Raw genomic sequence first — 26,178 nt, forward strand, 5'->3', positions numbered from 1 at the left:
TAATAAATGGTAAAATGACATTAACTGAAATAGGCTGAGCAAAATATATATCTCAGTGGTCCAACAACAGTGGCTTACAGAAAGACAGCTCAGTGTTTATCTCCTTTTCCTGAATGAGCGCAGTGTCACAACAAAGCACACACAAAAGTTATTCGACATTGTCGCATCATCTGGCCTGAGAGCCTGGAGAACTTCTCCAGTCAATCTCTTTCCCAGTCCTGCTACTTGAGACCCCTTTTAGCTAGAGATGCTGAGGACTGGGGTTCTCTACATAAAAATGATGTCCTCTGAAACCAAACTATTATTACTACTATTACTATAATAAATTTCTTAATCCCTTCTAAACCACTGCCCCAATGGGATTTATACATAATTAAAAACAGCTGAAAAATAGAAAATATATATATATTTGAAACAAGACTAAAACTCTTTAACAAGTGGACACACATTGTAAAAGATCAATTTATCCTACTGGTAAAGCCTACTGGAATGAAAATGCCCTCCACTCTTTCCGGATAGTGGGTGCCTGTTGTATTTCGACAGGAATGTTATTGCACAGGAGAGGGGCTGGCACGCAAAAAGCCCTGCTCCATGTGACTGCAGAGTGGGCTTCTGAGATCTTCAGAACTTGCAGGAAAGACTCTCTTGCAGACTGCAGTGATCTACAGGGTGTATAACGCTGTCCCTCAAATAACTGGGTCCCAAGCTGTACAGGGACTTACATGTGGGTACCAACACCATGAACCTGGCCTGGTAGCAAATTGGCAGCCAGTGCGAATCCCACAAGCAAGGTGTTACGTGCTGACCATAGTTTGCACTCACAAGCAACCTAGCTACTAGGTTCTCCACCAGCTGCAGCTTCTGGATCAACCACAAGGCTTTCTGCACCCTTCAGTTAATTAGTGGTATGAACAAATCTGTTATAGGAAACTGCATCTAAAAGACCCAAGTTAAGAACATTGTTCTGAGCACAGACAGATGTCTATGAGGCCATTCCTGCTTCCGGAGCATGTCCTGGAAAGAGCCAAGTTGTAACTCTTAAGCAAGTGAAAGCTTACTTGCAAAATACAAATCTGATTAAGTTTGGAACTATATTTTACATTTCTCAGTTTCCCGTTTTGGGACTAGCAGCCCTGCACACCAGTACCTAGGCTATCCATCTGCTTCTGTTTTCTTTAGGAAGCTTTGCATCACTAAATCCTGAGGTGTCTAAAGCTAGGGTTTTTTCCTATGGAATACTGACTAATCATTCTCCTGGGTATACTTCAGCGGTTAACCAACAGTATGTGAAGCTACAGAGTAGCTAAGCTTTCAAAGTGTCAGGATTCCTGAAAAGTTCAGCTAGCTTATGCTAGCAAGTGGGCGAGAAAGAAAATTTCACTTCTTGCAAAGGGCTGAAGTGAGCTTCTGTTGATTAGATTTCCCAAGGGGAAACTTCCGTTATTAGCCAATTACATTGTTCATCATTACTGCAGGCTACTATTCTTGACATGTCTAGCCTTCTAAAGACGGGCTGATTTAAGCTAGCTTTCCCGCCCCTCACAATTTAAGTAAACAGTCTTGTAGATTACCGATGCAAACCATAATCCTCTCTGCAGCACCAGAGCAACCACATTGCTTTTTGGAGAAGTGTGTATATAGGTTTGATAAAAGAAAAGGCAAATACTAAAAGCTAAGTTCTATGTATGTCACTTGAAACTCCCACTACTTGGAAGGTGAATATTAAACTTGTAAAAGCTGAACTGCAGCGCATGGTTAGATTAAGTTCTTGGATATGGAGAATAACTGTGCCAAGCAAATTTCTGCAAAAATTATGTTTTTTTTTTTAAAAAAAAAATACATACCTCCTCGTCAGCTTTGAAGTCAATTTACTGAACAGGTTAGTGGAGCCCCTGCTTCGTGTCTGCGAAAGTGGGGTTGCTTCGTGAGACAGGCTGGGTGATGCAGGGGGCCCATTGTAAGTGGCAGTGCGCCGTTCTCTGAGCTGGCCATGGAAAGTGCTGCGACTGGCAGTTCCTCTTGGGAAACGGATACGGTCAGGTGTTGTTGCGCTGCTAATGCTGTGAGTTGAAGCAACTGGAGTTCTCTGATCAGGAACAGCGCTGGAATAAGATCACGGGTTATGTTAAAAATTCCACCACAGAAACTCAAATCTCTACAAGGCTAACACAGTACAGGTGACTCCCCATTTTTGTTCTGGGCCAGACTCCTAGGTGCATATGCAAAATCGCATAAAATGGGGAGCACCCTGGAGAGTCCTAATGGCTTGCGAGGAGACCCACCCCAGAGCCTGAAGAGGTCTCATCATGAGCCAGAGGGGCAGCAGGAGTTTGTTGAGCTGCTCAGCTTCACTGCCTAACAGCTGACGTGCGGGGTAGCACAGCAGCAATCAATGCTTCCCAAGAGTCAGCTGAGACAGTCCCACTGCCCCTCCAGCTCACACAGAGAAGCCCCCTGGAGCCCAAAGAGGATGCTTTCCACCTCACGAGGAGACCCTGGGGTGGGTCTTGCACACAAATAGATCGCAAGTAAATGAAGAGTTGCCTGTACATGTTTACAAGGAGCATTAGGTACCTCTAGAATACGGTTAAGAGAAAAGTTTATAGAATACAATCTAGAGGTAGCATTACTGCAGCACATAAATGATTCATTAAAAAACACAAAAAACTCACAAACACTCTAGAAGCAACCAGGAGATCTAAAAACCTGGGTTTGCAGGGCAAAAAGAAAACCCCTACTGCAAGAAAGGAGCTGAGCAATTTTCTATGTTGATAATCTGAGAACAGATTTCCAGAATATCACTCTAATCGAAAATATTAATTCTTAATATTTTCCGAAGCTATACAAAATCACAACATATATTACATTATCTGAAGGAATTTCGACAGCAGCAAGGCACACTCAAGATGTTCATTAAGGGATCACAGCACAAACAACCTTGACCACCAAAGGATAAAGGGAGGGCAGGGAGAGAACACACCTTCTAGGTAGCATCAATTTCTAGCACTATCTAGAACTAGAATATCCTTAGCGCAGAGTTAAGCAACAATGGATGCCAGCATTTCTTACATAGACCTGAAGTTATCTGCACCATTGTTTACTGAAGGTAACATCATCTTCGCATGCACAGAAGCCGACATGGACATCGACTTCTGGTATCGCAGCCGAACACTGGTGGAGGATGTAGTATAAACTGTATCAGGGCTAGCTGCACAAGCGAACATTTCAGCCAGGCTGCGAGGGAGGGTTGGGTTCAGGCAGAGGCAGAAAGAATAGCATGATGGACCAATGACAAAGATGCAAACTCAAAAGCGAACACCTTTTCTCCCACCAACATCTTCCAACTTAGACTGAACGCTCATATGCACAATCAAGTCCACAACGGGTTAGGGAAACATTTCCTTGCTGGTCACAAACACATGAAGCTGCTTTCTATTGAGAGGCAGGCTATTCGTCTATCCAGCTTAGTACGGTCTACTCGGAATGTCAAGAATCTCTCTAAGGTCTCAAGCAGAACTCATGCCTAGCCCTACTACCCAAAACCTTTAACTAGAGATGGAAGGGCTTCAATCTGGGATCTTGTGCATGCGAACATGTGCTCTACCTCTGAACTATTAGCCTCTTTCCTTCTCTAAGTTACTTTCAACTATGCAAATGGCTAGTCCCGTACTGTTCTTACTGTAATTATTTGCATGTTTTAAACAGGTTTCATATATGTATATAGTTTTAGTTTTACCAATGTTTAACTGTTTTTCGTTATTGCTTTTTCTATGTTTTAAACAGTTCTTGTTTTTAATCTGTCAGCAGCCTTGAGTAAACAGAGAAAAGGTGGGGTATAAATTATTAACAACAACAGGAACAACAAGGCCATTTCACTACTGCAGTAGTGAAACCTAAGCAAATACTTATCCTATGCCAATTAAAAATTATGCGATCGGCTATAGTTTTTCCAGTCAAAAGGGAACTCATTGACCACATTTGCATGCAATGCTGAAACTAAACCATTTAGAACAAGGAGTAGATTGGAAGCTTTTCTGGCTATGTTCAAGTAACAGAACTGGAACTGTGGTTAGCATTCACTTTGTTCCTTAATACACACACTGCTAAACGATGGCTTACTGTTACATGCAACTGTAGTCTCTACGCAGTCTTCTCCTGATGGTGCAAGACAAAGGAGACTGTTTATGAGTACCCCGATTGGGGAAAAAGCACTAGACCAAGTGTTTCCGGCCAAATCTTCACACCCCACAAGTTATGTATTTTATAACTGCACACATATCCCTCACTTCTTGTGTTACTCGCAATCAATCAAGCACTGCTCACTTCAGTCCCATATTCTGCAATGCTCTTGTGCTCCCTTCCTCCTACCCTGCACCTGAAGGGAGGTTGGAATTCAGGTGGCAGGGCTTGAGATAGTGGGGGGGGGGGGGAAATCATCCCATTGCTACCCGAAATAGCACATGGTCTTCAAAAAGATATGAAAGTTCAAATCTTCTTTAATTAGCTTGTCACAGAAAGGAGTTGAATAGTTTATGATCCTTAACAGCAGAGGACAAAATACATCCTGACTAAGGCATGTTAATCCAGGGCCATATTACAAGTGTAGAACTGCAGAGGAGGACGGATGGCATGGGACTTCCCAGCAGGTTCATGGATAGCTAAGATTCCACCCAAGTTCATAGTTCATGTTCTAAATTAGCTACTGACTTTTACGGTGATTAATTAGCAGGACAGACTCTTCTTAAAGGTAAAGGGACCCCTGACCATTAGGTCCAGTCGTGGCCGACTCTGGGGTTGCGGTGCTCATCCCGCTTTACTGGCCGAGGGAGCCGGCGTACAGCTTCCGGGTCATGTGGCCAGCATGACTAAGCCGCTTCTGGTGAACCAGAGCAGCACACAGAAACACAGTTTACATTCCCGCCAGAGCGGTACCTATTTATCTACTTGAACTTTGAAGGGCTTTCGAACTGCTAGGTGGGCAGGAGTAGGGACCAAGCAACGGGAGCTCACCCCTTCGTGGGGATTCGAACCGCCGACCTTCTGATCGGCAAGCCCTAGGCGCTGTGGTTTAACCCACAGTGCCACCTGAGTCCCCTAGACTCTTCTTAGGCACAGTTAAATTATGGAATTCACTACTGAAAGATGGCAACCAACTTGGGGATTGGACAAATTCATGGAGAAAAAGACTACTGATGGGTACTAGTAATAGAATCAGAGAATCACAGAATTGTAGAGTTGAAAGGCTTCCTGGGGGGTCATCTGGTCCCACCCCCTGCAATGCAGGAATCTCAGCTAAAGCATCCATGATGGACAGCCATCCAACCTCTGCTTAAAAACCTCCAAGGAAGGAGAGTCCACCACCTCCTGAGGGCGTCTGTTCCACTGTCAAACAGCTCTTACTGTTATGATGCTTATATTACCTCCAGTATCAAAGGTACTATGTTTCTGAATACCCATTCCTGGGAATCATGAGTAGGGCAGTGCTATTGAGTTTTTACTCTACTTATAGGCTTCCCTTAGGCATCTGGGTGCCGAAAAAGAACGCTGGACCAGATAGGCCTTTGGTCTAATCCAGCAGGACTCGTCTAAGTTTTTTATGCCTTAGCAATATGCATCGTTCTTCATGTAAAACACCAGGTGGCCAAGAACTACAGAAACAAAAAGGTTATGGGTGGCCAGAGACAAGAGCGAGTCTAAAAGGCAGGCTCTTCCAGTCGTGCCAGTAGAGGAAGTGGTCATTTGCAGATCTTTCAAATACTGACCAGTCTTCCTATCCTTATTCACTGGAATAAAACATTCTGTCTCTGGCATACACAACCAATGACAAGTGTGTCCAATTTGAAAAGACGACCTACTTTGCACAGCCTCAGAGACAAAAAATATACCAGGCTTTTCTCCTCCAAATAACCTCCGTTTCTGAACTACCTAGTGACCTGCCAAAGCCAGTTCAAACACAACCAGTTGTATTTCATCCACTTTGACTTTTTTTTTCCAATTTGAAAAATTACAGGGCAGATATCGTTCTTTTGAGAGGTTCGAAGCTGCATGATTCGGAACTAGTAAAGTAAAATATCAAATTCCAGGGGTCTTATGTGACTACACAGGTCCTGCACAAATTATTACCCTGCAGGATTCTGTTAACCTTTGCCACAATGTAAGTACTTGAACTACTTGAACTGCTCTGCACACTGGATTTTATATGAACATTCACAACTGACACTCAAAGCAGTTGTGCCGTTAAACACGCACACACAAAATCCTCCACGGGTGTGTGGGTGAAACTACAGGCCTTCCCAGGAATCTTAAAATCTATTTCTCACTGTGCTGTCATAGTGAACTGCCCTTCTTGCTTCTTTTCTGCCACCGCCTCCTTTGTCTGAGCTGCATATTCTCCAGTGGATTACAGGCCCTGGTGGGAGACGACAGGCAATTTAGTCATCCACAAGAATGAGCTAATTTGTTTCCTATAATGTTTCTTCATGTCATGCTGGTGTCTTACTGCACTGCAGAGCAACAACTCAGCCTTTTTTTTTTTTTAAATGCTTGGTGGGGGAAAAGCAGTGAATCCCAAGCTGAGAAAACCGAGAGGCTGCCTGCAATCAGAGACTAATCAGAAATGCATTTTGTGCTCTTTCTGACAAAGTTGCCCTATTTGCGCAAGGACATCTGTTTGTGAGGTGGAAACCAATCCCGCCCCCTTCCAAAGTGTTTTGAGGCTCCCCCCGCCAACCCTTTAGATCAGATCTAATGCAGGGAGGGGGGGATTTCTGTTGTGCAAATGGATATCTTTGTGTGAATGGGATGACTCCACTGGATACAACCCTTTGTTTCCAGGGCAGCAGTACTGTGAGTATTTACCAGACTTGCAGGTGAATATGGTTTAAACTGGAATTTATTGTGGGGTGTGAGATGCCAAAGAAACATGGATTTAAAAATGCAGCACATTTTTAAGAGTGTCTGCGTGTGTGCATTCACACATGCACAATACACACAGATGTTTCTTTGGGTTCAATGCACACCCCCCCCCAAAATAAATTAGTCCTTAAAAAATTACTGCAATGTGGAAGATATCCCATGTGTTTCTTCTTTGGAGGCAAAAAACCCCCACCCCTTAGTCTTAATTCCCCTGTTTTATTGCAGCAACGCACTTAGCACATGTTGCAGACAACACACATGACATATTGTATGTTGCTCTTCTAGAAGACAAAAGCATTTCTTACTTGGGAGACAAATAGTGAATTATTGCCTCTCCCAATAGTGGATGCAGCTGAAATACACACTTGAGTGCTTTCAGAAATAAAACATGCCATTTTCTTCCAGCATCTTCCATGCTTTGACTCGTTTCCATAGAAGTAATTTTCGCTTTCATTGATACTGAATCTAGATCTCTACCCTACTTTAGGACTTGTAAGCCAGGAGAGAAATCTCTCAGCATGGACAAGTGCTGAAAACTAAAATTACAGTGGTACCTCGGATTAAGTACTTAATTTGTTGCGGAGGTCTGTTCTTAACCTGAAGCACCACTTTAGCTAATGGGGCCTCCTGCTGCTACTGCGCCGCCGCTGCACAATTTCTGTTCTCACCCTGAAGCAAAGTTCTTAACCTGAGGTAATATTTCTGGGTTAGCGGAGTCTGTAACCTGAAGCATATGTAACCCGAGGTACCACTGTATATATATTTGGTGCTGTCCTCCTTTCCTTCTGCTTCAGGAAAAGCCTCAACACTAAAAGAAAGCTCAAGTGGGAGCTTTGAACAGAAGCAAGCATACCAATATTACATATAGATTCTGCAGACTTCACAAACAATCATCAGCATAATCCAGTCAAATTTAATCTTACCCAGGAATAAGTTCCATTCAGCTCAGCGGGACCTACTTCTGAATAGACATGCATAGGGTTGCAGTGTAAATCTCTATTGACATCTGCTGAATTTAAAGTGCTTCGCATTGGCTGGATCATGCATTTTGCATTTTATTTTCAGGGACGTCAAGTTAGGATTTATCAAGGTTATTCTAAGGTCAAGCAGTGAGTTTATCTGGTGCATGCTCTAGCTGATGGGCACTGTAGTTCAGAAACATCTCAGGGTTCACCACATCTGTTTTAGCTTTTGTGCATGCTTACTATTTGCAGAAGAAAAACAGTTGCATACACGCTCCCAGTGTTAAATGGCACCCGAAAAAAATTCAACGCAGGCTAACATTTATGTAGCTGCCTTGCTTTTATTATCTCTGCACCTCTTTGATAGCCTGCAGGATGAAGGTCTGTTGAAAAGTACCATAAAGAGAAAAACTGACTTTTGCAGTTTGGAAAGCTTTCCCCCTAAAATACCCTTACCTGCTCTCTTTGCCATTTTGAATGACTGAATGTCTGTCTGCGGTTGTTCTTTCGCTACAAACATATGTATTTCGCCGCGTCATGGCCCCAGGCGCAGTGTTGTTCTAAAAAAGAAAGAACACATTTGTCCATTTCCAAAAAGAAAAGAAGGGGTCACCCAGGATCTTATTAGAAAAAAGCAGGTTTATTTGATTATGCTTAGGCTCCAAGTTATCTTACAGCTACTTGTGAATGTAAGATGTTCCAGTGTTCATATTTCAGCTGCTACGTATTATTACGAATTTGAACAGGGTCAGTTCAAATTCAGCTTTTTACTAGAATAAGCTCTCGACTCATGTGGAAACTGGAACTCAAGGAAATGCAAATTATTTATATACATCATATGGTTCTTCCGAAATAAAGGATTTTTCAACTAAACTATGTGCCAAATAAGAATACAATTCAGAGGCTAACAGACGCCGAGGCACAACTCTTAAATATTATTATTAGGTTCACTGGGAACAGAAACAAAAACTTAACACAAAAAAGCAAGGCTGGAAGGAAAACACAGTTAAAACAAAGAATAGAAAGGATATACAGCAGAAGAGTTGGACAAAACGTTTTCAAATATGTACACATACGCACAGAGGAAGAGAACCACAAGCCCACTCAAAAATGACATTTTGTTTGGGGGCAGGAGCACAAAGAAAGTTAAATAATTACTTTGCCTCTGTCTTTACAGAGAAAGAGTGTGGAGATATGCCCAAGCCGGTGGTCAATTTTCCAGGAATGACAGAAGAGCTAGTGGATAACAGAATGGTTTTTAAAAAGTGTTAAGAAGCACTGAAAACAGACAAAGCATATGATCAGGAGAAAGGCTTTAGAGGGAACAGGGAGAGCTTGAAAGGGTTGATCTCTCTCCCTCCTGAACAGTGCAGTGAATCAAGAGTGGGGTAAATCCCAATAAGGACTAGTAACGCAACAGACAATTCCATTACCACCCCCCTCCCCCCACTCTAAGTTTCAAGGAATGCTGCAAGAAGAAAGGAGGTCACTGAGTCTAGCATTCACTGGCGAGGGAAATCTTGCAAAAGCTGTTGTCTCTGTCTAAGTCCTAGGGCTAAGCAAAACACCTTGATAAAAAGTCGGCTAATTAAAAGTGTAAAGAAAAACAGATGGGGCATGCTCAATTATCCTGTGCATGTTCTTTGAAGATTTAGTACTACAACAGAAAAGGAAAATATAACGGATATACACCATTAACTATAGTAGTGGACACAAGTGTATGTGCATGCACACACACACACACACATATAAAATGCAACTAGATAAAAACTGGTATGCGGCATATGGTGGTAGAAAGTAATTTATTTGTTTTAGACCGGGGGGTAGGGGTGGGAATTCAGGCATGATAGGATCTTCCACTGCCTGCAATATGGCACAAGCAAAGGCTTGTTAAACAACTTCCCCTGACTAAATTTATCAAGATCCCAGACATCTTGCAGAATTTACAATTGGCAAAACTATGCCAGATTCAAAAGGAAGAAAAATACTTTTGCTGTCGTATATCTTTATAGATTTGACTGGTTGAGTCAGAAAAGTCTCAGAGAAACATACTGTGCTTCTCTGGGTGTTACTTTCCAGATGCTTTTGCTGAGATCTCAACGATAAATCCAAGCAAGGAAAATAAGGTAAAAAACACAGAAAAAGAAAACAAAGGAACATGTGTGTGTGCTGAATATCCAGGACTCTCCAAATGGAAGGCATGGCTAAACTGGAGATCGGAGGATGGCTCCTCCCCCAAGCAAGGATCTTTGAGCATGTGACCCTGCCTATCCAGTAAGAGGGAAGACTCATCCCACATGTAAGGCTATCCTCAGGAGCCTTTGGGGGAACATACTGTGCTTCTCTGGGTGTTACTTTCCCTCCTGGACCTTTCCGAGGGACATACAAAGACCAGGAATCAGAACGGTTCACAAACTCTCGTCGCTGCAGGGAGAAATGGGGGACCACAACTAGCCGAATGAGAGACCTCCCATTACATTGCTCACTTCCCTCCACGGTGAGGTCGGAAGGCAAGGGAGTGTGCAAGCTAGAAGCTTGATTCCAGTCTCTCCCAAGATACAATTCTGAGGGCAAAATATCTCAGCTGCCAGACCTCTCCATTTCAAGCACGAGGCCAGTGCAGGCAAGGTGCATCCACTCGTTCTACACCTGATATCAGGTGCGAGGCAGGTAAGGGTAGGGCTAGGCCAAAAGGCACTTTGCAAAGCCCACTGTGCAGCGCTTCCAAAATGCTCAACGAACAGTTGATGGTTGGACACCTTGTAAATTAGCTATGCCATAAACTACTTCTGATACATTAAGCCTAAGAGATAACTAAGAGAAAGATGTGCATGCAAACAAGCTCTTTATGGTTGTTGTTTTTTTGAATCCCATGACTTACATTGGGTGCAGCAGAGCTTCTCTTACGCTCAGGAATATCAGCCTTATTTGGATTGCTGGCATTCCCAAGCATAGGGCTGGCAGGAGCAACTCCTCTTCCTCCAGCAGTGCTGCTGGACTTCCGAGACTGGATACCTTCTTCTTTGAGGTCACTGTCTGTAGTGCTAGTTTGACTTCTTTTTGGATATGCCACTACTGGAGGAACAGATGGACCAGCTGAAAAACACACAGAGAATGGATTAGACGTTTTGATTCCAAGGTATCTTAAGGCAAAGTAGTAACAGTATGTGTCCTTGATCCACCCATGAAAAAGAACAATGAAGAAGCTCAGTGGTGATGATCAAAAGCGTTTAACAGATACGGTTTTATACAACGTTGACAGTATAAAGAGTAAAGAGAACGTGGGCTGCTCTTCAGGCCTTTGAACAAGTAGTGCAAAGTCTGAAGAGGGTTTTAAAGTATGTTTGACTGATTACACATAGAAACCCTCCTGCGAGGAGGAATTCTCATGTTTTCAGAAGAATGCCTGAATATGGCTGGAGACACTATTAGTAGGTGGTTCTCTAGTCCAGATGCATGAGATTCAAGCTGTAGTAAAGGTCATACTCCCTCTGAGTGATCTGGCATGTAGCTTTTGGTGCCCTTGAATCCATCATTTTTCATTAGAGGCTCAAGCGGCCTTGAGGGCTCAGAGTGTCTTTTACCAACTTATCTGGAGTTGGATAACCTAGCTGCAATGAAGAAATGTGCATGCACACGAAAGCTCATACCAAGAACTAACTTAGTTGGTCTTTAAGGTGCTACTGGAAGGAATTTTTTTTGTTTTGACTAGCTGCAATGATCCATGATAGGCGTTCGGATTGCTGTAGCGAGCTGAACACAGGGCTGGAAGTCCAGAAATTTCAGCTGGTGCAAAGTAAGGCAGCAAGTTTTAAATGGAAAGCAGTTGTTATGAACACATCTCATTGGTCTGTTCTGACCTGCACTGGCTTCAAGTTAGCTCCCATGTCCAATTCAAGATACTGGTATTGAGTATAAAGTTCTATATGGCTTATAGCAAATGAAACACCTCCTCTTGGGTGTACCTATCCATACCCAAAGGTGATCTATGGAGGCTCTTCATCATGTGGTCCCCTCTACCTGAAGCTCAGATGGTGTCTACAAGAGAGAAATCCCTGTTGGTATGCAATGCTCTTTCTAGAGAAGTTCATGTGTCACCAACATTGTTGTGCTTCTGGTGCCAAGTTAAGATTTTTTTTGTTCTCCCAGGCTTTTTAATATTTGATTTTGAGTCTCTGCGTATGCTGTTTTAGTACATTTGATGGCTGTTTTAGTTCTGGTTCTCTTTGCTAGCCTTTAAAAAAGGTAAAGGACTTAAGTCCAGTCGCGAACAACTCTGGGGTTGCGGTGCTCATCTCGCTTTACTGGCCGAGGGAGCCGACGTTTGTCCGCAGACAGTTTTTCCGGGTCTTGTGGCCAGCATGACTAAGCCGCTTCTGGCGAAACCAGAGCAGCGCACGGAAACACTGTTTACCTTCCCGCTGGGAACTGCTAGGTTGGCAGGAGCTGGGACCGAGCAATGGGAGCTCAGCCCGTCATGGGGATTTGAACCGCTGACCTTCCGATCGGCAAGCCCTAGGCTCTGTGGATTAGACCACAGCGCCACCCGGGTCCACATTGCTAGCCTTTATCTTTGCACTAACATAAAAAGCTGAAACTTCAAACTTTTGCTTGCCTACTTCAAGCCAGACTCAATGAGAAAAAGCTGCCCCTTTTCAGGTTGCAGTTAAACTTTGCAGTGCATTCAGCTCAGTAGAAGGTTGCTTTTACTAGGTCATACAAGGCAAACGCCTGTGTGTTGCTGCTCTGCATAACTAGTAGACTTTGTTGAAGAGATGACAGCCGCTCAGGAGAGAGGAAATTCAAAGAAATACTGTTGAACACCCAGTCCCCCAAGTTCTTTTATATACAGGCTGACCTAATAGTGTCAAAAAGAAAACAGAGACAAACACACACAAACACAGTAGGATAGAAAGAAGGGGCTTTTGTGCTTTTTCTAAGAAATTTCACAAGATACTTAATTAAGTCTTCTCTAGAACAACTATGAATGCCAGGGGGTGTACTGGCAAAGCGAGCACACGTGATTAAACTGATAAGGAAAAGCAACCCATGAGCCAACCAAACCTGTAGTTGTGTGATATAAATATTTTTGCCAGAAAGCACTGAGCAATGTGGGGGAAATGAAAAGTCTAAAATGAGTATTTTAACGCTACATACTTAGGAGTAATTTAACATGTTTATTTGTGACACTCCACATTCTGATTTATTTATTTTTTGGGAAGATTTACAAAATATCCCTTAAGTAGGTTTGTAGTTTGTAGATTGCCACAAATTTTGGGTGTCATCTTTGCCACCAATGTACAATACAAAGCTAAGCATTCCAGAAAAACCTCCTGCAGCTGGCTAAAAGTAACTTATTAATGATAGGCTGCTATCAAGGTGAGGGAGCCTTCTATGTAAAAAAAAACCACACATACTGAAACCACCTAGTTAAAGGTCTCAATGAAACTGAACCACATGGCAGAACAAAATAATTTCTTCTGGAATAAATTATTGCCTGCCAAAGAAGTTTCTTGGTCAGTATCGCCAACAGAAACCAAACCTATGAGAAGTAATAGGGTCTCCCTTTTACCAGGACACTCAAAAAGTTAGTGAGAATTGGAGATGCTAGGCAGTCTTTAGGGATCTTCAATTTGCGGGAGGGTGAGGGGAGAAAGGGTTTAAGTATTTCTGGGTGGGTCAAATCTCATACAAATACATCTGGATAAGTCCCACATATGAAGTATCTGAAGATAGCTCCTAGATATTTGAAATATATGTCTAGCATCTCTTTACAGTTCTATGAAATATCTCTGTAAATACAATGTAGACATTTTCATTGATAGCCATTACTGGCAGGGGAAAACTCTCTGAAGTGAAACTAGAGATGACATGGGCAATTGGGAGAGGACTGATAGCTTAACTTCTGAAAGAACCATCACTCTCTGTAACAACTGTCCTTTGAATTTGCCATGAGTATTTGATCAAGTGGTGGTGGCATAACTAACATGCACTAGCCAAAATACTTATCACAGTAGAACAGGACCACACCAAGTATCTAACTGGCTACCCTTTGTCTCACTTTAGAATTTACACGGCGAGAATGTTTGAAACTGGTTATCTCAAAGCATTACCAAGATCTGCAATAACAGCAGTTGGAGCATAGAATTGGTCTCTCAATACCAAATTAAAACTTCCCATGGTTCAGCATATGCTGAACTCTTCATCCTCAACACAATCTTTTCTTTAGCTTTTCAAGAAGCCTTCCCCAATCATGAGTCATCCAAGCTTGGGAAAGGCTGTTTTAGAGAGACTCTCTCAAAAGGTAGCTTGCCTGCCTACCAGAGGGATGTCATTGCCTGCCTACCAGAGGGACTGGACACATTCCAATTTGCTTATAAAACGGAAAGATCGACAGAGGACGCTGTGGTGATTGCCCTCCATGCCGTTCTTGCACATTTGGAGCAGCGGGGGGGGGGGGGGGGTATGCCAGACTGCTTTTTTTAGATTTCAGCTCGGCATTTAATACCATTCTACCACAACGTCTGATGTTTAAACTGGAAGATCTGGGGCTTCCGTTATCACTTTGTGGGTGGATATTGGACTTTTTGTCAGACCGCCCCCAGAGGGTTCGGTTGGGCCCTTATACCTCTAGTATGCTTAAGACTAACACAGGAACACCACAGGGATGCGTACTCAGTCCGCTCTTTTATATTCTCTACACGTACGATTGTGTCGCTGTTCACCCTAGTAATAGGGTTGTCAAATTTGCAGATGACACAACCGTGATTGGGCTCATCTCTGAAAGGGAAGGTGAAACGGACTATAGAGATGAGGTGGAGCGGCTGACAGAGTGGTGCAGAGCTAACAACTTGCTCATAAATACAAGGAAGACAAAGGAGCTTGTGCTGGACTTCAGGAGACAGAAGAGCAATGTCCAGCCACTTTTGATTGATGGGGTCTGTGTGGAGAGGGTAACAACGTTCAGATTTTTGGGCATTGAATTACAAGAGGATCTGTCCTGGAGTGTCAACACAAGGGGGCTTGTGAAGAAGGCGCAGCAGAGACTGTACTTTTTGAGAATTCTAAGGAAAAACCATCTTCCTCAGAAACTGCTGCTTGCCTTCTATCACTGTGCCATTGAGAGCGTGCTCACTTATGGCTTATGTGTGTGGTACGGAAGCTGTACTACCCAGGACAGGTTGGGGTTGTGCAGAGTTGTTAAGGCAGCAGAGAGCATTGTTGGCTGCCCACTCTCCACCTTAGAGCAGATTTATGCCACAAGGTGCCATAGGAAGGCACTGGACATAGTAAAAGATCCATCGCATCCTGGTCACTGTCTCTTCGAGCTCCTGCCGTCGGGACGGAGATACAGGACGATGAAGACAAGAACGAGCCGTCTTAAGAACAGCTTCTTCTCCAGAGCGATCTCGGCCCTGAATGGGAACTGTATTGTTTTAATTAGTGTCTTTATAGTTGTTTTGATTTTGTGTGGAGTGCCCTACCTGGGTGGATGGAGCAGCCAAGTAATTTCGTTGTCCCCGAGAGGGGGCAATGACAATAAAGATATTATTATTATTATAATCGTCTTTCTGCAGCAAGAGTTCCCAAATAATGAGAAGGCCGCTCACCATGGTCACTGTACCGTCGCTGCTTCTGGCTGGAAGATATACTTCTCTGCACTTTGTGATGGGGAGATTGTCCAGTACTGTTGTTGAGATCACTACTTGGCCTGACTTTTGCAAGCGAAAGGTTGCTGCTGGAACTTGAGTCGCTGGCATCCAACTGAACAGAAGCAGACAGGGGAAAAGTTTGCATTATTAGTTCTGTGACCCCAAACATAACAAAGGGAGCTTGAAATCCAACACTCGTTGTGTCTACAGGGCAAAGTACAACCAAGTTACCTGCTTTGTGGATTTGAATGGGAAGATGAATGAGCTGGGGAAATTAGTCAACACATGAGAGGGAAAAGCTAAAGGCATGAGCAAACAGATTCTTTTAAAACTTCTCATAACAGGTGGCAACTGACCATTCCCTGCCCATGAAGCATAGGGGGCAGCATCTTAGCAGCACTGATGAGAACTGTGTGCATCTCAGGTGTCTCAGGCTAACCTCCTAGCACCTCCCATTAAAGAATTTCAAGAGCATGGATAGGAAATTCCTTTCCTTGACACCCTGGAGAGATGCTGCACTTAGGGGTTGACAGCAATGGGGCATTCAGAAGAAAGCAGCTCTCTATAGACCTAGTCAACCTGACATTCTTCAGAGTTTGCTAACTCACCAAGAGAAACAAAATAAAAAGGTTTAAAAAATAGGGTTGGTTTTCAGAACTTGGGGACCATGTTTTCACTGTACTGAAGAACAAGGCAAAGTATGTGGCAGTGCTTTAGCCTGAAAGCCTTTTGGCTAAGATCAAGTGTGATGTACTGCATTTTTCTCTAACGGGCTGAAATTTAATCAATAAAAGGATGCTTCTAAAGAACCATCTGTCAGAGTGCTTTGTCTTGCAGCCCAGTCACCACTAAACAAAATATTGCAAGTCATGCACACTACTCACTTAAATGATGTGTAACTTTCAACTGGCCATAACAGCATGAACGCCAATAAGGAGCATGTGTCATTTATTGCCTTCACTTATTCACAGGTCTACAAGTCACGTTAACTAAAATATTACTATAGTGGTTACCCTGTGGCAACAACTCTCTTCAAACCTAAGAATGCAAGAGCAGTACGTTGAAGTAAATACAATATGAGAAAGCCTGGAAAGCACCTCACTGGAGTTATGCTAAAACATGGAGCAGAAATATTTTAAATATATTCACTGCCTCTAATCTAAGTTGACAATACAGCTTGCTGAATCTGGACCCAGTCACTCCAGGCCCAAGACTGTACGTATTATCGGAAGTCTGAACATTTCCTTCCACAGACATTGCAATTATCTTCAGTTTGCCAGCAACATGCTTGATGGGAGTTCCATAAATTCGGAGGACCCACACTTATGGTGCAAGAGTTGCCCTAATCTTGCCAAACCTAGAGGCGAGAAGTTCTTGTTCAACTAGGTTCTAGGTCAGTCTTAAAATAGAACGGAAGTATTAAGAATGGTCCTGGGTCAAAAATAGAAGAATGGGAAAATATTAAGCACCTGGCAGCTTGATGAGAGAGGTAAGATGACTGCAAGAGTCAATAATAAGCTACCTCATGTATATCAAGATGCTTGAAGAACCAAACCAGGTTTCTTCTTTACATCTAGGTCTGTGGGCAAATGTGGACATAATAATAAACCATGGTTTACTATGATGGGAGTGGGCCACAATAAACCTCAGATGCTTGCTCCTCTCATCCTCCAGTGCAGCTGCAAGGAGATTAGAAGCTTCTACTTCTAACTTCCTCCTTGCATCTGTGATGAACGAAGAAAGGGGAAGGTGAGGCTCAATGCTTGCTATCAACTCATTCCCAACATGATAGAGCATTGGTTATCATGAGTACAAGCCAGTTCTCAGCCATGGTTTGAGCATTTTACTCACCTCCGATGATTTTCTCCCCAGTAGCAAGTATGTAGCAGTGATTTCATCATATTTCATTTTACTAAGAGATTCTTGTATTTCTTCTTGAGAATATCCCATTCCAACCATAATGTCTAGAATAAATTGAAAGTTTCCTTAAATGTTTTACTAGCTTGAGTAGTCATACAAAATTACTACTTAATAATGGAACAAATTTAACACCTTGCTATGGGAGACGTCGTTAACCAAGATCTAAATTTGAGCATTTAAGCAAGCAATAAGGTGTTGAGCCACAATCCACACCGTTTGTCATTATTAAGTATGTATGCTGGTGATCTTCCATCTTCTGCTTACCTATTCTCTTCTGGTCCGAGATGTCTAGCTCTGGTTCAACAAAAGGCTTAAGTTCATCGTCCTCATGCCCTGCATTGATCCATCTGTCCTTCATAATTTGCTGCAAAGATAGGTTTTGAATGAGTATTACCAGTAACAGAGATCTGTAGTCAAGGCCAAAGCTTAAGATTTTTGAGCTGCTTAAGTGAAGGCAAATAAACTACCTTGTATAAAAAAAGACACCTACCTTTTACACCCCTTATTTACTCTGCCTCTACCAAAGGGGGGGGGGGTTGTTTGTTAAAACCCCTCTAATATAATTTCTCTCATATTATGGTTGTGCTGACTGAGTATGGTGATGCTCGATGCTGTTCAGGATAACTGTGTTGGACAGCTGGTAGAGAGGTTAATTCTGACTACTTCACGGGTAGGAGCTGGTGGCTGGAGAGAGCTTGATTGTGGATGAGTGTTTGGGTGAAAAGTGTGAGGTTTTATTGGGGTTGGTGGAGTCCTGGATTAAGTTTGGTTTTAGCCTCACAGTGTTAGGTTGTCAGTGGCCTAGTGTGGTTTCTTGTATATGTACTTGAGAGATTGTTAGGACTGGTACCCGTGAAGTCTGTGTGCTGTGCCTGGGTGACAGTGTGCATGTGCAGGTTGACTGAGGAACAGGTGTGCTAGCAGATGTGGAATTCATGTGGATATTGAGTGGAATCCCGTGTTACAGACTTTGATGCTTCATATACTGCATTTTGTTTTTATTGGGTTTGTACTCAAATGTAGTGCTACAGTGATCAATGCAAAGATTTCACCTTGTGCAACGGAAGGTTCTCCGCTCCCTCTGCACATGCCTAAATCTGTTCTGGGGGTTGCTCCACGCCCCCCCCCCCCGAGAAGAGTTGGGAACAACACAGGACGCATGTGTACGGTGGCAGGAGAGGCCACAGAAGTGCTCTTGCATTAGAGCAAGAATTTAGTTTAATACTAAATACAACATTTCACACTTCTTTTTTTCCTTTTTAAAAAATTATTTTGAAAACTGATGTTTTTTTCTGATGAAGAGCAGTATAATTTATGTTTTTGTTTTTTTAAAAAAGGGACAACTAAGCGAATAACAAGTGCTGTGTAAGCCATCCTATTTGCTGTCAGCCTGGGCAAAAACAACTCTAGGTGACATATGAGGATGGAGGGGAGTGCTCCACTGGGACCAGGACTAGGAAAAGTGCTCAAAAAAATGAAAATGTAAAAATGTTTAACAAAAGAAGCCATAGATGAGAAAACACACACACTAAAAGGAGTAACATGTTTAAAGCGTTTCTATACCTAATACTGAATATTACTAACTTAATATTAACTATTATTCAGTCAACAGCCCATACTAAACTGTTCTTCATCTTAATAACCCAGCTTTAAAGGATATGGCTTTTATTCAACCACTTGATATGATGCTTTGTATGGGAGTCACCATGGGTGGACTAGGCCCCCAAAGGGGGCATATAAATACTTTTAATTAATAAAATTTATTTTCTCAAATATAAATATATGTATGTGGGTTAAACCACAGAGCCTAGGGCATGCTGATCAGAAGGTTGGCGGTTCTAATCCCCGCACAGGGTGAGCTCCTGTTGCTCGGTCCCTGCTTCTGCCAACCTAGCAGTTCAAAAGCATGTCAAAGTGCAAGTAGATAAATCGGTACCGCTCCGGATGGAAGGTAAACGGCGTTTCCGTGCACTGCTCTGGTTCGCCGGCTCCCTCGGCCAGTAAAGCGAGATGAGTGCCGCAACCCCAGAGTCGGTCACGACTGGACCTAATGGACCTTTATATATAATTTGGGTAATAAAAGGCAGCATCAGAAATCCCAGAATGTGGTTGGTAGCCAAAACGTCAGTTCATAAAGTGTGTACTGACACCGACGTACGTTTCATGATCTGCCAACGTTAGGTAGGTCTAATGAAAGAGAGCTAGTGGGACTTCCAAGTTCTGCTTAATGTGAAGAACGCCCTCTAGGTGGAGCACCGCACCTCCAGAACAATCACAGCAGCCTCGAGCTGCCCCAAGAGAAGAGATCATGAGTCATTACAATATCCTGACTTCTATCCAACTGAAGGGTAGCATGACGTGCTTCTTCAGTACATTACAATGGGATGATGCTATGAACACTTCCATTTAGACCAATGGCAATGTCGAGGTAGCTTTTGTGTGTGGGTTTGAGCAAGTCACTGCCTGGCCACCACAGATGGGGCTTAATGCACTTGGAGTGATGCACCATGCTTAATGCACCATTTGCCTGCAATTCCAAAATGTACCGTTCTTTCAACTGGGGGAAACCATTAGAGAGGACCAAGAGGAAACAATTCATCTGTAAAAGACATAACTATCCCTATTATGTCCCTCGCAAAGCCCTAATTGCACACTGCTTAGAAATTACTGTATAAAGTGGCGTAGAATTTATTTAAAACAACAAGGCCAAAATTACCTGGATGCACAAGCAATTTTAAAATTCAAAATGTGCAAATTCCTTTCAATGAAGCAGGAGGGGAGAAACGATATTATAATGGTGAGGAAGATAATACTACCTCAAGAGTGCCTCTTTTAGTTGGGTTTAGCACCAGGAAACGTTTCAGTAGGTTTTCACAGTCCGTTGACATGTAGAATGGAATCCTGTATTTCCCTCTCAGCACTCTTTCTCTCAGTTCCTTTAATCAAAACACACACCAAATAGGAAATTACAGGTGTGCTATTAATTATTGCCATAAAAAACATGACAGTCCAGGAACTCCCCATCCTCCTCCCACCCTTTAAGCATAAATTAGGTGTGTACCTTTAGATTCTGCCCATCAAAAGGCAGAGAACCGCTCACAAGAGTGTAAAGAATGACGCCTAAGCTCCAAACATCTACTTCAGGTCCATCATACTTCTTGCCTTGGAAGAGTTCCGGAGCAGCATATGGAGGACTGCCACAAAATGTGTCCAGTTTATTTCCAACTGTAAACTCATTGCTAAAACCAAAATCGGCTATTTTAATGTTCATGTCTGCATCAAGCAACAGATTTTCAGCCTGGAGGGGAACAACAGAGTAAGACGTGAGATTTCCCTCCCTGGAAACGAACAGTTTCTTCTAGTCTAAGTCCTTCAAGATCCAATTCATATAGTCGGGCATACTAGCATGTGTCTTAAAGAGTTTGCTGATTTGCTCACTTACATTAAGTACAGCCAGCTTTTCAGAAGAGACAAAAAAAAATTGTTTTGTTTATAACAGATCCTTCTCTTTAGTAAGGAACCCGGTTTATTGTAATATAGTAAGCAGAGCTCTTTTTCTTTTTTTAAGTAGAAAATTGACAGTGAGTTATACAAAATTGTTTTAGACAGTTCAACCTGCTCCAGTTGTGGAAATTGGGTTTACTGTTCATGATGGCAAAGGTGTTTGGCAGTGGGGAGGAAACTAAATGTGTAGGGCAGACAGAAGTGATGGAGGCATTCGGCAGGGAGAGATTAAGCGAAACAGCCAAGGCAACTTTTGAAAAGCAACCTTTGAAAAAGGGAAGGGGAGCCACGAGAGGCTACGCTCACATATTTACTCAGTGCAGGTTCTGGTGGATTTGGGGTGCCTTTTAACAATTCTATTCGATTCAATCAGGAATTTGGTTAAATTGGTTGGAAGTAGCGCCTGTCCTCCCTCATTTTGATCAATCTGTGATAATTTTGAATAGTTTTTAGATTTGTATCATTGGGTGTGTTTTATGAGTTTTCCTTGCAACCTGTTCTTGGGATTCATTTTAATGAAAAGTGGGTTCAAACTGGTTCAAATATACAAATAAACGGATTTTGTGATACACCAAGAACGGGTGCAAGCCCCAAAGAAGGTGGAGCTGTGAACCAAGGGAAGTAAGCAACTAACATAATCCCATGAAATGGGGGTTCGTCTCAGGGCAGTTCACAATATAAAATATAAAATACAAAATTAAAATGACAACCAAATAATCCCCCCTTCCACAACACATTTTAAAAGGGCATTAGAAGTCAATCAGCCAAAGGCCAGGGAGAAGAAGAATGTTTTGGCCTGACACCTAAAGATACGTAATGAAGGTGCCAGGCAAGCTTCCCTGGGGAGAGCATCCCACAAGCAGGGAGCTACTGCAGAAAAGGCCTGTTCTCGTGCTGCCACTCTCCAGACCTCTCATGGAGGAGGCACACAAAAAAGGGACTCACGAGGATGATCTCAGGGTCTGGGTAGGTTCATATGGAGAGAGGTGGTCCTTGCAGTCCTGAGTCATTCTATGTCATTTTAAGTGTGTTTCTGGCAGGAGGGTTATTGATTTGATTTTTGTTTTTATTATGTATTTTGTGTTCTCATTTTGCATTTTTATGTTGTGAACCGCCCTGTGATCTTCAGAAGAAGGGCAGTGTACAAATTTAATAAATAAATAAATAATAATAATAATAATAATAATAATAATTCTCTCTTTCACCATGACCCATGCAAACCTGAAAGTGAGAATCGAGCTAGCAAAATCTGTACTTACAGCAGAGTCTATTTACTACCATAAATCATTTCTACTTCTCAAAATATTACCCTCAGCCTTAATAATATACTAGCCTGCAGTAACTAACATGGTAGGTCTTTTACTCTTCACATGCCAACTAGTAGTCAAAATTCATCACAGAAATTCATCCTTTACTTTTCCAGTAAAGAACAAGGAAAATTGGTATTAATCTGGGAACAAAACAGAGTATAAAAATATTTAATAATGTTCAAATACAAAATCTTGTGTTTCTCTTCTTACCTTGAGATCTCTGTGAACAATATGCTTTTGGTGGCAATACTGCACTGCAGATACTATCTGGATAGAAAACAGGCTCAATTATATAAAGTGACATATATCAGGCAAACAGTATTGCAATAATAGGTTTTAGTAGGAGTTGCTAAAATTGGGAAGCAATTATAAAGTCAATATAATGCCCATTATGAGTAACAAAATTACCAAAAGCTCCAAGCCTAAGCACACTTAATTGTGGGTAACTCTTACTGAAATCAATAAGAATTATTCAAAAAAGTGCATTTAGGATGAGAGTCAAAGTGACAATTGAAGGCAAGCCTATTACTTACTTAGGCTACTGTTACCCTTCAAGCAGATTGTTATGGTTTCTCTGTATGGTAAACAAGATTAACAGTCAGTCAGACAGTATGCGACAAGTTATAGACATCTTATAAGTGATGCTTATGAAAATCCCTAAGATTTTTCCAGCTCTTACTGTTGACTCAAAACATGGCATGCCCTATTGCAGCACTCAATTATCGCCCATTTCCATGCATATGCCAAAACTCCGCTATGCAACTTGAAGATATTATAAGAGTGCCGCCAGACACAAACAGAATGAGAGGTAAATTTCACCAAGAAATTTCACTAAATCAGAAGCCTGTTCTCAACATCAGGGTTCAGAATACACATAATGACACAGACAGGCAAGTTAACATCCTGACAGTCAATCTCACAAGAATCTCAAATCTCTTTAAGAAAAGGTTCATTTCTAAGTGTAACAGGTATCTCTTCTGCTTCCAACTGTCTGAGTAACAGATCAAAAGTTAAGCTACTTTCCCTCTGCGCTTGCACAGCAGATTGGTTTGCAAGATGAACAGTGAGAATCACAACAGAGAATAGGAGCAGGGGGCGGATGAAAAGAGGAACAGCAGACTTGCAGTTTGAAACAGGAGGAACTCAAATCAAGGACAAGCTGTTCTGCAGCCATTACATGCTTTCTTTGAGCAGTTTCCAATTCATGACCCTTTATTCCACTGCAAACGTGTTATAAAAAATAATGGCTTCAGACATAACACCAAACCATGGCTTGGCACTATGCGAATTACCCTCGTTTTCATGTACCTACCCTTACACAGTCTGATTAAATTCCTTCCTTTTGTGCAAACCATAGTCTGTTGTTACATACTAGCCAGCAAACTATGGTTTGTGCTTGCCCTCGAAACCAAGATTGAGACTAAAGCTTAGCACCTCTATCTTAACACCTTTACTTGGAGTTTATCCTTATTGATTTCAATGCAACTTACTTCCCAGGAAGGGTGTGTGTGTCACAATAAAATTGTCAAGGGCTTCATTTTCATACACACACTGAATAATGTAGGTGCGACTTCCCTGTAGTGATAGATAATCCAATGTGGCTTCAGCATGAATGTGAAAGTATTTGCTGACTGGGCCAATTTTGCTAGTATTTCCCAACATCAACACTCCTTCCAGGAGGGAGAGCAATCAGTGACTGGGGAAAATGCTAATTAACTTAAAACATTTAAAAGTCTAGTACAGAATAGCCCATACATACCTGTCTAAATTTAGCTCTTGCTTCCTTTTCCTTCATTCTTCCATGTGCAACTAGATAGTCAAACACCTCCCCTGTAATTGAGATATATGAATGGTGAAATCTTTTGAGCATTTAAGTAATAACTAATTTATTTCTGACTGTGACAATTGGATTTTCACGTTCTGGAGAATTCAAAAGCTTGCCATATTTTTGTGACTTTTAAGGTAAAGGTAAAGGTACCCCTGCCTGTACGGGCCAGTCTTGACAGACTCTAGGGTTGTGCGCTCATCTCACTCTAGAGGCCAGGGGCCAGCGCTGTCCGGAGACACTTCCGGGTCACGTGGCCAGCGTGACAAGCTGCATCTGGCGAGCCAGCGCAGCACACGGAAACGCCGTTTACCTTCCCGCTAGAAAGCGGTCCCTATTTATCTACTTGCACCCGGGGGTGCTTTCGAACTGCTAGGTTGGCAGGCGCTGGGACCGAGCAACGGGAGCGCACCCCGCCGCAGGGATTCGAACCGCCGACCTGACGATCGGCAAGTCCTAGGCGCTGAGGTTTTACCCACAGCGCCACCCGCGTCCCTCATTTTGTGACTTTTAGGCTGGCCCTAATGACAACATTACCCAACTGTGAACAACAGAACCTTAACAGCAGCAGCAGCAGTTTATGAGAGGAAACAAAACATACAAGAATTTGGAAAAAAAGAATTTGGTGTGTGCATGAACACATGATATATGCAAATTACAAGATTAACATAGCTGCCAAGTTTTGAAATTTTAATCAAGTAGTCAACAGAGTAGCATGTGTTTTTCCAGGGAAGAAAAATATTATCTTATTAAAATCTTGTTTGACAGGGAGGGCTTCCTTACTGCTTGATGATTTGTAGGAACAAACATATGATAAATATTATTACTTTCAGAAAGAATTTTTAAAAAGCTTTTATCAGTGACACACAACCATCACACATTCTATTTCTAAGGCTTTTAATTAATGAAACCAGTCAGAGGAACCAATTAAATATACATGCTAAAGACTACAGTCACAGTACACAGTAAGTGATTCATTCCGAATCAGACAACCAAGGCAGGAAATTCTCAGACAGTGATATTAGATGTAGCCCCTGACAACTCACCCTGCAGACTTGTCTTTCAGCATCTCTACAGAATGATTTTAGCTCTTTTGCAATAGTGACGTGGCATGGGAATTAGATATAACACTACACTGGTTCCATCCACACACCTATAATGCTCATGGAATATATAACTCTGTGCCAGCATTTCAATCTCTTCATGTGATTTAAATGGGTATAATCAAAACAGTGTAAACTGGGGTGGTAGTAGAAATGGGAATTTGGTGTACTTTGGCATACAAACAACTTATAAGACCATCTGTGAATATGAGCCCTTACACAGATTCTATGCTCTACTGTTTACTTACTAAATAAATAATTGTATGCCACCATTTATCTGAAAATCACAAGCATTTCACAATCCAAAATCCAAAATGAGAACACAAGCATACATAATAAAACAAAAACAAACTAATAACTCTGACTCCCACACACATTTAAAAGGATACAGAATGTTAATCAGCCCAAAGCCTAGTTGAATAGGCATGTTTCACCTGGTACCATCTCTCTCTCTCTCTCTCTCTCTCTGTGTGTGTGTGTGTGTGTGTGTGCGTGTGTGTGTGTAAGTAAGAGAGAGAGAGAGAGAGAGAGAGAGAGAGAGAGAGAGAGAGAAGGCACCAGGAGAGTATCCCACAAATATATAGCCACTGCAGAAAAGGCCCGTTCTCATTTTGCCACCCTCCAATCTCTCATGACACTCAATATGCCAGCAAATTTGGAAAACTCAGCAGTGGCCAGAAGATTGGAGAAGATCAGTCTACATCCCAATCCCAAAGAAAGGCAGTACCAAAGAATGCTCCAACTACCGCACAATTGCACTCATTTCACACGCTAGCAAGGTTATGCTTAAAATTCTACAAGGAAGGCTCAAGCAGTATGTGGATCAAGAACTCCCAGAAGTGCAAGCTGGATTTAGAAGAGGCAGAGGAACCAGAGACCAAATTGCAAACATGCGCTGGATTATGGAGAAAGCTAGAGAGTTCCAGAAAGACATCTACTTCTGCTTCATTGACTATGCAAAAGCCTTTGACTGTGTCGACCACAGCA

General features: G+C 42.3%; 1 protein-coding gene across 6 annotated transcripts in view; it reads right to left on the reverse strand.

Moving 5' to 3' along the window:
- Window positions 1-26,178, reverse strand: part of MARK3 (microtubule affinity regulating kinase 3) — a 71,527-nt gene that overhangs the window by 9,471 nt on the left and 35,878 nt on the right. For 5 of the 6 annotated variants that reach the window (XM_028703512.2, XM_028703431.2, XM_028703184.2 and 2 more), the window contains 10 exons: window positions 24,023-24,093; window positions 22,474-22,530; window positions 20,511-20,747; window positions 20,266-20,385; window positions 17,714-17,813; window positions 17,381-17,493; window positions 15,488-15,641; window positions 10,759-10,973; window positions 8,334-8,437; window positions 1,845-2,102 (listed from right to left, as the gene is read on the reverse strand). In XM_028703512.2, the coding sequence (XP_028559345.2) occupies window positions 1,845-2,102; window positions 8,334-8,437; window positions 10,759-10,973; window positions 15,488-15,641; window positions 17,381-17,493; window positions 17,714-17,813; window positions 20,266-20,385; window positions 20,511-20,747; window positions 22,474-22,530; window positions 24,023-24,093 (1,429 nt within the window). Of the gene's footprint in view, window positions 1-1,844; window positions 2,103-3,069; window positions 3,235-8,333; window positions 8,438-10,758; window positions 10,974-15,487; window positions 15,642-17,380; window positions 17,494-17,713; window positions 17,814-20,265; window positions 20,386-20,510; window positions 20,748-22,473; window positions 22,531-24,022; window positions 24,094-26,178 lie in introns of all 6 variants that reach the window. The other variant, XM_077923833.1, reaches the window with a different exon arrangement.

Source organism: Podarcis muralis, chromosome 1, assembly GCF_964188315.1.
Source record: "Podarcis muralis chromosome 1, rPodMur119.hap1.1, whole genome shotgun sequence".
Lineage (NCBI taxonomy): Eukaryota > Metazoa > Chordata > Lepidosauria > Squamata > Lacertidae > Podarcis > Podarcis muralis.